General features: G+C 41.5%; 1 protein-coding gene across 2 annotated transcripts in view; it reads left to right on the top strand.

Moving 5' to 3' along the window:
* The window catches only part of sipa1l1 (signal-induced proliferation-associated 1 like 1), an 85,110-nt gene that overhangs the window by 57,965 nt on the left and 13,703 nt on the right, over positions 1-13,442 (top strand). For both annotated transcript variants that reach the window (XM_062437312.1, XM_062437311.1), the window contains exons 13-18: positions 6,968-7,547; positions 9,906-10,004; positions 10,565-10,740; positions 11,145-11,432; positions 12,073-12,222; positions 12,668-12,798. In XM_062437312.1, coding sequence (XP_062293296.1) covers positions 6,968-7,547; positions 9,906-10,004; positions 10,565-10,740; positions 11,145-11,432; positions 12,073-12,222; positions 12,668-12,798 — 1,424 coding nt within the window. The remainder of the gene's footprint in view (positions 1-6,967; positions 7,548-9,905; positions 10,005-10,564; positions 10,741-11,144; positions 11,433-12,072; positions 12,223-12,667; positions 12,799-13,442) is intronic.

The raw sequence follows: 13,442 nt of genomic DNA, 5'->3' as shown, positions 1-13,442 counted from the left end.
TTTAGTCTAAATAGGTGATTCAGACGTCTGGCTTACCTATGGTATGACTTTTACCTCATGAATCCCTTTTCATCATTGCTGAAACAATATTGTTATCTTTTGCCTCAAAAAGTTGTACATCTCTCATTGCCTTTGTACTCCCATTACACCATCATAGAGTAGGCTGTGAGTGTTGAGAGCCCTTTCTACAGCTCACGATTCATCCCCACATTCTCAGAGATGTGTAATATGAAACACAATGTACCAGCATGGAGTCGTTTTTAAGAAATAATGAACATTCCGCCTTTCTTCCATTTCTTGTTTAAAACTGTTGAGCTGTGAAGGACATTTGAATTTTTTTTTTATGTCTTCCCCTGTCTTGTTATCTAGTTTTCTGTTGTTCTCTTATCTTGCTCTCTATGACTCTTCCTCCCTGTCCCATTAATGGGTGTTTTAATTGCTGTCTGAGCACATTGTGTGAGGTCTTAATTGTCCCCCATGGGGCTACTTCGTTACTGAGCAACCACACACACACACTAACACTAACAAAGAGCCCAACAAAGGAGTTGAATGTAGTGCAAATATTGTGTTCACATGCCTTCTGTACTTCACAAAGGGGAATTAAGTTTTATGAAGTCAGAAACTAATTTCACACAAACTATAGAGGTGAAACATGAGGTTTCACTAGGGAAGGGAATTTGCCTTTTGAGTCAACATGTATTCAGGGGTGCAAACTCGTCACATATCAGCAAAATTTGCTGTTTTAAATCCAGAATTGGTCATTTGTTTGATTCGTGGTGATCCACACAGTTTTTGAAGGTGTTTTTGTGTGTGTGTGTGTGTGTGTGTGTATTGGGGGATCGAGATCAATTGTTGGAATTCAACATGAGAGAATAACAACTGTAGGATTCATATAATTGTTTTTTAAATGTTCAATCAGTAAAAAAAATGTACAAGTTCACAATTTGCCTACCAGTTGAGATTAAATACGATACTAGTAAGCCCAATCTGCAACTATGTGAAATTTCTGCATAACCTAAACATGGATGTGGGTGGATGTGTTTCAAGGCCAGGCAGCACAGTTGAATAAAAACACAATTAATCTTGTTTTTCTATCAGAATGAAACTTAATCATGTTGACCCACATAATATATTTCTGTATTGTAACCTTTATTTTTAATTATGCAAATGCTGCAAACTCATGAAATGAGTCGGAACAAATATGGCAATATCAGTGTGTTGTCTTCCATTAAGTTTATGTTATTAAATTATCTTATTACATTAGCTCTAGGGTGAGTTTTTCTCCTATATCCTCATGCCAAAAATCGAAAGTAAATCTACATTTTAAAACTGATATTTTGATTCTGATATTTTGGTCACCTTTTTCACCCCTGATGTGAATGCACCCCTGTGTGTTATATAAGGATGACCCAAATGCTTTGAAGCTTCTTGACGTGTGTTATTCTTTTCTTAAGGTTCCCTCTTCACAGAACATTAACATAAATACACAGAGCAGAGGAATACAGCACACTTCCATCATACTATGTAGTGTGGCTCTGCTCTGTGACAGCCTCCTACTTTGGTAGTCAGTTTGGTGTAGGTACAAGAGGGATTTTATCAATTACTTTCTTCACTAGATGGCTCAAAGTGGGCCAGGCTCAGTGAAGATAGAGCTGTAGGAGAGCTGTTGGCTTCCATATACCTACACCTCCCTCATCCATTTTGTTAGATCTGGAGATGAAGGACGAGGGGAAAATGACTAAATTAGACCAGGACTACATTTGTTTGGAAATGTCAACAAAGATTTTCCCAACTGACATCCTAATTCACACCGACCTACTACAGTATGACATTGCTCTGCTAGCTACTATAAGCTGATAGTCAAGTGCAGATTTATAAGGTTGCAACTAATCATGATTTATTTTCCTTATTTAGTAACTCGACGATTATTGTCTCCATTATATTTTGTCTGTGTAGGTAGTACGAGGTGATAGTGGATGATTGAGTTGAACATAACCCCCAAGAATATGTTTGGTATAGTGTGAAAAGTTTCCAACCTTTTCTTTAAAAATCAAATCCTGCACCCCACTGATAATTTCTTAATGATAGATTTATGTTGTATATACTTCAGCTCCAGCTGTTAAGAACACATTGTGGTATATGCCTTCACTAAAACAGCCGCTCAGTAAGCCTTCCTCTAAATAGTGTATATTATAAATGATTAATGCGTTGAGGACTAGTAGACAAAAACATATTATACGTACCTTCCCCACAACCACTCACACACACACACACACACACACACACACACACACACACACACACACACACACACACACACACACACACACACACACACACACACACACACACACAGACCCCTCTGAGCCACCCACTCCAACAGGTATTGACATGCTCTTTTTCTTGCCCTGGCTCAGTGGGCAGCAGGTCGTGGATACTGGAAAAGCGGAGCTGCCCACACACTGGATATTTATAAGACCACAAATCACTGAAAACCACAGGAATGTGCTCTTTCATTTCTATAGCCAAACCTCCTGCCATGAGGATCACACAGCAGCCACACAGCTTAGCAGTCCCCTCTGCACTACCTTGTCCTTTCCCCCCCCCCTCTCTCTCTCTCTCTCTGGCTGTCTCACCCTCAACCTCTTTTCAAGATTAAAGAGATTTTATTTGTCACACATGCATACAAGTGCGTATAGTGAAATGTTGCGTCAAGAGCCCAGGCAGTGTGCAATGCAGGTATATGAAATTATAAAAGCTAGGCTAATATTTACAAAAATCTATACCCATATCTGTAAATGGAAGAGCTAACAAAACAGTTAATAAAACTATTGATAAAGAGACAACAGTATTTAAACAGAAATTGTAAGTACACTATACAACCAACCCTAACCCTAACCCAACTATACAAAATAGTAAAAAAAACTTTTATAAAATAAACAAGTCAGTTAAGGTGGCAACATTGTATAAATGGCAGTAGTGCAAACTATAGCATGATGTACATAGGTGAAGTCCTTGTGTGTATTTCCTTTCTAGGGTTTTATTGTTCATTGTTCATGGCTCTGATAGCCTGTGGGAAGAAACTGTTCCTCAGTCTCTCAGTGTGCGATTCGTGGCTGTGCAGGCATTTGCCTGATTGTAGCCACACAAACAGTCCATTGCTGAGGTGGTGGTGGTCCTTTACCATCCTCCTAGCTGTGCTGACGCACCTCCTGTTGTATAGGCTATGCAGGGAAGGGAATGTGGTACTCGTAGTGTGCTCAGTCAATCATACGATCCTCTGCTATCACTCTGGAGCTTGTTTTCTACTCCTTTGTTAAGTAAATAATGTTGTTTTAATGCCAGTTGTTTATTGACGTTAGCAGGAGAAACTCAATGCCCTGATGGACCTTTAATTTCATATGTATGTAGTGGGCCATAAGGATCACTTTAAACATACTGCCCAATGAAATTATTAAAGTAGCACTAAATGATTCCATCCTACACTTTTTGAGCCAAATACGTGATATCTAAGAGATTTTCCTACTGCACATGCTTATTAGCTATAGGATAGGCAGTTTTGGGTCATGCCACAGATCTTGTGTCAACGGGTAGGCTCAAGTTGCAGAACTAGCTGGCCATATGTGTGGGTGGCGGGGCGGGTATGATATTGCACATCTTGGTCTTGAAAATCAAACCCATGCAGAACTCTGCGTCAGAATGCTCTGCACTATAGCAGAGTAGAAAGATAGCAGGACTTTCTCTAAGACCTTGAATTTCCTCCATCCACCCTGAGGTTGAATGGTCAGAAAATCCAGGATCCAAGTGCACAGAGGTTTGTGTAGACCCTGGTTAGTTTACTGGCCAGTCTGAATGGGACAATAGTGTTGAGTGTTGAGCTAAAGTCTATTAACAGTTATCTAATATAGCCCACTCCGCTGTTGTCAAGGTTGGAGATTGTGGTATGTCGTACCTGGGAGATGACATCATTTGTGAATCGGTTTGGCCAGTGGGCAAATTGCAGGGGGTCTAAGGTTGGTAGAGAGTAGCAGATGTAGTCCTTTACTTACATCCTAAAGCACTTATGGCTACTGAGGTCAGCGCAACTGGGCCGTAGTCACTCAGGCAGGCAGGGGAAGCATTTTTTGGCACAGGGGCAAGAGTGGAGTGTTTGAAGCATGTGAGGACCATGGACTGAGAGAGAGAGAGGTTGAAAATGGTTGTGAACATTGGAGCCAGGACATCAGAGCAGGGTTTGAGAACCTGCCCAGAGATGCCATCCAGACCAGCTGCTTCCCTGGTGTTGACCTGCTTCAGTGTCCTCTTGACCTTGTATTTTGATAAGTCGAGAGTTTTTCTCTCCCGGTGCTGACTGCGCTGACAGCCAGGCCAACACTAGCAGCGTTCGTCTCGAACTGAGCGAAGAAGGCATTCAGCCATAGTCGGCAGACCCTGCCATATATGCCTGGAGTCATGTTGCTGGAACTATGATTCCAGTCTGTCCTTGTAGCGTTGCTTTGCATCTTTTATATCTTTTATCATTCGGTCTCTCTTATTTTCTCATTCAGTTATTTTTCATGCTTGTCTTGTCTTGTTCTCACTCTGGCTTTTTATAAATCTCTCTTCCTCCCCATCACTTCTTTCTGTCCTTTATGAGTCACAGGTCTTTGGTTGACTGATTCACAGGTGTTTGAGATCAGTACAAGTGCTTTTAGAGCTCCACTGTAATGCATTGAGTGGTGTTTGTAGTGATGGGGAAGAATAGGAATAAAAGGTCTCATTTTATTTTAATCATTTGTTCAGCCTGCCTATAATCGTTGTATCTTCTATATCGTCGTTCTTATCTGACATATCTTGCATGATTTTTTTTTTAATCATCAGAAATAAATGTGAAATGTGATTCTGTCACTTACTTGACAGAATGGACTGTCAGAGATTGATTATATGCAAGTAACAATTGTAATATGAATACTGTAAGCTGAAAGTTAGTTAAAGGGGCAGTTCTGGGTCATTTGCAATCTAGGCCAATAAAATCTTGTCAAACACAATGTAGCTTGATGTAGTGTTTTAAGTACTTGGAGTTTTCAGGGAGAACTGCTCTCCCTTACAATTCAGCTGGACCAATGGAAATACACCAAAACATGCAATTTGCAACACATGTACTTCAATGACATCTATGGGGTTTTTTTCAAATTATCAATAGCCTTACATTTCTTTGCAGTGTGTTTTCCCCCATTAAATATAATGTAAACACAACAGAATCAACAGTGTATTACTTGTAATTTATCAGATAAACTGTGAACTGACATGCCAGCAAACACTACCTTCTCTACTTCTTCTTTGCTAAACTTTTGTCCACTAGAGTTATATACATTTTGTAATTCTAGCTAGGAACTGATGATGTCATCTTGGGCTTTGGGAAACAGCGATAGACATTTCGTACCATTTTCTGACCAAACAATCAATAAATCAAGAACATTATCGACAGATTAATCGATAACTGCGCAATTCTTCTTACACTATTGAGCATATTCCCAGCATTCATTTGTCATCACTGTATTATAAAACTGGGTTTACTCTCTAAGGGAATTTCAGCCACAGAAATTTTTCCTCACTTACCTCCATCTGTCACAACAAAAGAAAGAAAACAAAGAAAGGTGGGAAATGAGGTGTCAACAATTTGATGCTTAGTATAATTAAACACCACACGTCTCCAGTGAGGACAGGGTGTCTCTGAGGTATGTTTAGAAATATGTGGGTGACATATTGACTTTAGTTGCTTATTAGACAAAACGATTAATCCTGGTGTCAACATGTACGCTGATGCATGTCAGCAGGGAAGTGTGTGGGATGAGGGGTCCAACTTCCAGCGCTACTCACGTCAGCTGAGTGAATATTGTGATTGAGCGCATTTAGTAACAGGTTGAGACAAGGATAGGTGACCCATCTATAAACACAATGCTCTTTTGATAATATGAAAGGCCATTTCAGAGAGCTGCAAGTGCTCTGCTGTAGACAGCTGCTGTAGCCTGAGACATTCAGCTTGCCAGGTTGTAAGTCTACTTGTCCCTCGCAACAGAAAAATGCAGTCTTTTACTCTACGCAGTCTTTCCCCCTATCTTTTTAGTCTCCCACACAGTCTTCCTTTTTCAGCCACATTTTTCCTCTCTCTCTCTCTCTCACTCTGGGCTTTCTGGGGCTTTGGGCAATAGATTTGGAATAGCACTCTCCCCTCATCCTCCTCTCCTTCCTCTCCATGGCTGCCCGGCTGAGTTCCTGACATACCAGACAAGGCAAACAGCCTCAGATGGCAGTTCCAGGGACTTAATGAAAGGAAAAAGGAGACAAGAGAGGGTCAGTCGAGAGCAGTTAAAACAGGGAGGCATAGGACATTATGTTATAATGAAAAGGCTGCAAATACACTGCCGCCACACAATTGTATTTTTTAGTAGTTTTAATGAACCAGCATTTGGACAGATATCTTGGCTAGGTTAGTTAAGGTGACCTTTTGGCTACTCGCATGAGAGCATTGGAAAACTAATTTGAAGCAGGTAATATCAAAAACTAAAGACATTAAGTGAAGAAGAGGAGAAAGGTAGAGATAGGAACTTTGTCTCCCTCTTAACCACTTTTTAACAATCAAGGATTTTGCCTTTTTTCTGTGTTCCCGTACTTGGGTGAGCAAACAGCACGAGGCCTTATATCAAACATTTAATCTGTTGTGGAATGTGGAATCACTTTCCACTAAATCTTCATGGCGTAAATACTTAAAGTTTTGGATGTGACACTGTCAGTTGATTTACTGTCTAATAAAGCACTTAATCTAAGCCTCAAGATCTGTTTTGTCTGAACACCCACTCAAAGTCGGCTAAACTGTTGGCCAATAGTAGCACAACAGAATTGTTAACCAAATCAACTCTTCCTTCTTTCTTCCCATTTATCATTCTGTCCTCATTTTCTCTTCTCTTGTTTACTCCTCTTCATGCAGTGTGGCAGTCACCCGTTCCAAAGACGTGCCTTCATTTGGACCCCCGATCCCAGAGGATGTGACTTTCCCCAAGTCTTCTGTGTTCCGGGACTTCCTCCTGGCCAAGGTCATCAACGCAGAAAACGCTGCCCACAAGTCCCACAAGTTTCGCGCCATGGCTACCCGAACACGCCAGGAGTACCTGCGCGACCTGGCCGAGCGGCACACCACCAGCACGCCCATCGACCCCTCCGGAAAGTTTCCATTTATCTCGCTAGCCCACAAGAAAAAAGAGAAGAGCCGGCCGTACGGAGGAGCGGAGCTGCGCAGCCTGGGGGCGGTGACCTGGCCAGTCCACGCTGAGGATCACGGGACCGGAGGGGAGCTGGAGGCGCTTCTGTCCATCTCGAATGACTTTCTCATCCTTTTGGACCAGGAGGGAAAGGCCGTGGTGTTCAACTGTGCTACTAAGGACGTGATTGGCTGGACATTGAGCAGCCCTGCATCTTTACGGATTTTCTACGAGCGGGGAGAAAGTGTGTCTCTGAGGAGTATCAGTAATAATACAGAGGATTTCAAAGAAGTGGTCAAACGTCTGGAGGTGAGAAGATACACAAACTAGTAAATTACATATGTGAAGAAATGTGTTCTATACACACTTGGGTGATTAGATTAGCAAACCTGACCTCACTTTTTAATTAGTAGTTTTTAATTAGTAATTATTTGCCATCTTATCACAATATTGCATGCTCTCTTCCATCATAGCTGAAGGCTACACAACTACACATTCAAAATCAAATTAGGTCAATTGGTGCCTGATTTATTTGCCAAGAGAACTGACACACTGTAAATTATATCAATAAAAATGTTTTGGTCCCTGTTACCAACTAGGTGTCACTGCATGTTCAGCTAAATTAAAGCAGGCTCCATGTGGTTATTGGAGGACTCTAGACTAAAGACAGGTTAAAGGTGACTAACATTCATTTGTGTAGAGAAAAGTGGTAGAAACTCAATCAATGGACTAAAATGCTGTTGGCTGCCATTGATTGTTTACCTGGCCAACTCACACAGCCTTTTCCTACGATTCATTGTTCTGTCTGTCTGCCAGAATGACAACATTTTTATGTCTACATGCCAAAGCTGCTGTCTCATTACTGATCTTGGCTTATTGAGAGTTTCAGAAACACCTCTGGACAACATACTCCTAATGGCTCATACACCTACACATACAGTGAAGTGGTGCTAGCTCTTCCTTTGCTGTTTCCATGGAAACTGGTTAGAAAAAAGGTGTTTTCTTATGTAATCATCAGTGCTTTAGAAAGCATTCATTTCCACAGCCTCTCCCTACCTTCAAACTGTGTGTGTGTGTGTGTGTGTGTGTGTGTGTGTGTGTGTGTGTGTGTGTGTGTGTGTGTGTGTGTGTGTGTGTGTGTGTGTGTGTGTGTGTGTGTGTGTGTGTGTGTGTGTGTGTGTGTGTGTGTGTGTGTGTGTGTGTGTGTGTTGGCTTTTATCATGTATTTATGTAACCTGGATTGAGTCCACCGTCTTTGATTTACACACGGTCATACAAACATACTTGAACACACACACATCGTTATTTGGCTCAGTGCTATGATCACTTTCATGTTGCATTCAATGCATCTAGCGTTAATCTTCAATCATTTGGACTACCTCTGTGCCAGAGAGGGGAAGGGAAGTGGCCTTGGGCCACCGTTTTTTTGGAACTTGTCTCTCTATCTCTCTCTCCCGCTGTATTTCTCTGTTTCTGTCTCTTCTCTTTTTGCTCTCTCTTTCCTCTCTCATTTTTTCTTTTATCGTTCCCTTTATCTTGTACTCTCTTCTTCTTCCACTCCCACGCACACATTCAGAAACATCAGAGAGCATCAGAACAATTCCTATCAGGTGCCAGTCTGCAGCATGGTTTATTCACGCTTCCCTGTGAAGTGTGAGTAAACCATGGCTTCTATAGAGGTTTTGCTAAGACCCTGTTTAGACAGAAAAATGCACAGGCGCACTGGAGCCACCAGGTGTGTCACTACAGAGAGAGAGATCAGTTGCTACAGACGACAATGAAAAAAATGCAATGAGGATTGATTTAACAAGATCTTTTTTGGACTCATCCTTTGTCCTTAGTAATTTGATGGGTGATCTGGGCTGTTTTCTCCTTAAAAAGTTAAACGTTTTTGAAAAAGAAGGGTGTCCCCTTTTTAGTGTTCCCCTAACCTGCCTGAATGGTAAGAGTTGCTTCCTTCCATGAAAAGACATGAAGTTAAAAAGCGTTTCTTCTAAGCGGTGCAGCTCTGTGTGAACACAGCCCTAAAGTGTCACAGCAAGAGATACACCTGCTTTCATTTCCATCTGTCAAGTGTGTGTGTGTGTATGAGAGAGAGAGACAGAGACAGAGAGAGAAGGCATGTGCACACACCGCTAGTGCGATGTGTACCACTTGTGCTGAAGCACTAATTCATTTTATTTATGGTCATAAATACTTTGGATCTTTGGGATCTGTGGGACTTATTTGAAGAAGAGAAAGAGAAAGCTTGTGTGAATATGTTCATCTCTTTATGTACACCTGTCCAGACTTACTGATTTGATGCAGAAGTTTTAAAGTAGCAGCCCTAATTTACTGACATTTTATATTTGTTGAATTTTATTTTTAAAATCTACCATTAGTTCACTTTCACCCAAACTGAAGAAAAGATAAAAAAAAGTAATTGTCAAAGTATACTATTAAGTCTTTCCAAACAGCAGCTGATTGTATACATAAAGTGTTTTGTGTTAATGTTGAAAATAAAAATGTTGACCTTCATTTTTGTTTTCTTTCTACCTTTCTATATTTTTTCTCTATCTGTCCTCTCATGTTCACTTTTTTCTCTTCACTTTTTGACTCATTTGCTCTTTTTCATAATGTCCTTTCCCATCATTCTTGTCATTTCCTCTCTGCTCTCCCTGTGTCCAGTTCCTGACTAAGGGTTGTGAGACATCGGAGATGACGCTTCGTCGAAATGGCCTGGGGCAGCTCGGCTTCCACGTCAATTACGAAGGCATCGTGGCTGAGGTATCTGTCTGTATATATAACTCAAAAAAGCTGTCTTGTTGCTCTGTATTGCTTTTCAAAGTTGGCCATCAGATTGTTAATGAATTAATGATCATATTTCATATCATTTCATATTGATCATAAAGAATCAGCTTCATATTGAATGAGTTTCCTGTGTTTTCAAGAAATTTGTCTCAATATTTAAAATGACAGTGGATAATGAAAAAGTTTAAGATGCACACAACAACCTCAGTCTTTTCTTCTTATTGGTCATTCTAAATGTATAGTATTCACAGTTCTAAACGTCCGATTAAGCAATGTGTATGCACTTTTGGGCATTATCTCATTGTGGATGTGCAGAAGTGTTCCAAGATGTTTGAATATCAGTAGTTGTCATGAATTTCCAGCTTGTTATTGAAAATCTTACACATGAATAGAAAAAAACTTTGGATCTTGAATGTGTGCAATAAGGGGACTCTTTCACTTATCTCGGATATTAGAGCTTAGATGTTGTTTAACATTCAGCACATGAAGTATCTCACCGCAGGCGTCATAATAAAACAAAACTGTGTTATTAATAGGTGGAGCCGTACGGATACGCATGGCAAGCAGGACTGCGTCAGGGAAGCCGATTAGTAGAAATCTGCAAAGTTGCTGTGGCAACACTGACCCACGAGCAGATGATTGACCTCCTGCGGACCTCAGTGACAGTGCGCGTTGTTATCATTCCACCTCACGATGATGCCACTCCTCGCAGGTCGGTGGGCGGGGATTTTACTCTCTTAAAACCACTTGTGAACTTAATATGTGAACTTGCTTTGAGAGACAGGTCACAATGAACAAATCACTGCATGCATTTCATACCTGAAGTTAAATGGTGTGCTCTCTGGATAGGGGATTATTTACAGTCCTAGAACTAGCCAAGAGTTAAACTACCCTCATCAGGATTCATGTTACTTTAAGATGCCTAATAAAATGCCAGTGCATGTAGCCAATTAAGATAAAACAGCAGATGTGCTGCTATTAAGAGCTACTCTTTATTCCATTCACTGAATATTAAACATCTCACAAATCCCAAATCGCCTTCGAGACCTTTTTAATCCCTGCTAAGAAAGAAAAACTGAGTTAATCCTCACTGACTTAGACTCACTTCCTCCACAGGGGCTGTTCAGAGCTCTATCGCATGCCTGTGTCCGAATACAAGGGCAGCAGTAGCGACAGCGGCTCCTTCGAATACAAGTTCCCCTTCCGCAGCAACAACAACAAGTGGCAGAGGACGTCCAGCAGCCCTCAGCAGTCCCTGACGGCCTCGCCACAGCCCCACACGCCCAACCGGGCCATCAGCCTGGGTAGCTCAGTGGGGAAGACTCTATCAGCCGAGAGGCTGGAGAGGGGCGCGGCCATCCCACGCAGCGTCAGCAGCGATGGCCGACCTCTTGACACAAAGAGGTAAAAACCCAGAGAATTTTAACACAGATCGGTGGAGTATAACATTCATAATAGAGAGGTTTCCGAAAGAGTGTACAAACAGAGAAAATGTGGATTATGAAGGCCAGAATTCAGCAGCTGGTGAAGTAATCGCTGAGTCATTGTTATCTGTGAGAGTTTTCTTTATTCATGTGAAATGATATTTGCAGCTTCCACTTTCACCTCTAACAGTAAAAAAAGCTATTGTGTCTGCAAAGCTATTGTGTCTACAAGCATACAAAATGTAGCCATGGGGTATTTAATAGATCTCTAAGCAGGAACTTTAAAGTAGACTATTCATGACTTCTTTTTTCATCCAGACTGGGTGGGGACAAAGTAGCAATCATTGGAATTTCCTCTCAAGGATCAACTTAGAACATTTTGCTTCTACAATACTTTGCTTTGTTTATTTCATGTTCCTTTAGTTCCTTCATTCCCATCTGCTCATAGATTCTTACAGTTCCTATGTGTGTGTGTGTGTGTGTGTGTGTGTGTGTGTGTGTGTGTGTGTGTGTGTGTGTGTGTGTGTGTGTGTGTGTGTGTGTGTGTGTGTGTGTGTGTGTGTGTGTGTGTGTGTGTGTGTGTGTGTGTGTGTGTGTGTGTGTGTGTGTGTGTACATCAGGATGTCTCCGGGCAGTGAGAGCTACAGCCTGGCCTCCTCCCTGGCGTTGGGTCGCTCCCCTCACAATCGCAGCTCTCCCAGCAACCTGTCTTGTTCCAGTGACGCCTCCGGAAGCTCTGCTCACTGGAGACAGAAGTCCATGCCTGAGCAGTAAGAAAGGCGGGGGGGCGAAATAGAATTGTGTGTGTGTTTGTGTGCCGCGCTCCTTTGAGAGCATTTTTTTAATACACAAATTATGATGTAGTGTGTCATTAAAGCTGAACAGAAGCAACACATTTTGATGAATTTCATTGAGTTTGACAAAAAAATGTCTTCTGCCTCGACACTCTTTTGTTTTGTTTTTTTATGTGCCCAGCAATAATGAAAGACACATTATAACTTATATTATGACTTATTTGTTTCAATTCAACTGAAGTAAATTTACCAAATTCTTTTTTTTTTTTTTGCAGTGTATTGTCTTGAAATGTTTTAATTTGACAGTTGTAACAGTGTAGGAAAGAGAAAGCATTTGTGTGTCTTTGTCTGTGATCATGCTCCTGACAGTTTTTGTGTTTTTTTTGTTGTTGTTTTTTCCCCCTGTGTGTTTATTTATTAGGTTCGCAGGCAGCCGTCATTCTCCAATGTCTTCAGAGAGACAGGTGGTTGGAGAGAGCGGCTCAAGTGGAAAGTCCACTCCCAACTGGTCGAGGATGGAGGACGGCGGAGGAGGAGACCGAGGGTCAACAGGTGAATTTAACTTACAGAGAAATAGTGGAGTTAAAGTACTAATGAGAGAAAAGGGTAAACATCAGTGCGTGGTTATATGTGTGTGTGTGTGTGTGTGTGTGTGTGTGTGTGTGTGTGTGTGTGTGTGTGTGTGTGTGTGTGTGTGTGTGTGTGTGTGTGTTTATATAAGGGTGCAGGAATGTGAAGGGGGACTCCTGCTCTCTTGAATAGCAAGGAAGGGAGGGAAAAAAGACGTTTCATCCGTAATGCTAAGTCTTTTGAAACGACAGGTATCCAGAGGTGTGTGTGTGTGCCTCATCTGCTGGAGACAGTTTTTTTTTTACAGCCGAGATGCAGCATCCACACTGCCTCCTAAGCAGCCACTACTTTCCTCCTTCTCCTTCTCCTCCTCCTCCTCCTCCTCAGTTTTCTGTGAATTCTTTCACAGAGACGGTCTTAATGTCTCTGCAAACAGACAAGAAGGTGGGACATAATGAAGAACAGAAAAATGAAAAGAAAATTATTAAAAGAGGGGGAAAAGGGAGGTGTTGAAACAGTGACCTCAATTAAAGAATGTGGCTTTTTCTCTCTGTGTCACTTTTCCTTCTTGTCTGTAAGTTTTAATAATAGAGGAAGAGAGGTGGGAGAAATTCCTTTCTTTCCTG

Source organism: Scomber scombrus, chromosome 17 (genome assembly GCF_963691925.1).
Source record: "Scomber scombrus chromosome 17, fScoSco1.1, whole genome shotgun sequence".
In the NCBI taxonomy this organism is placed as follows: Eukaryota; Metazoa; Chordata; class Actinopteri; order Scombriformes; family Scombridae; genus Scomber; species Scomber scombrus.
This window is presented reverse-complemented; position numbering and strand designations above follow the sequence as displayed.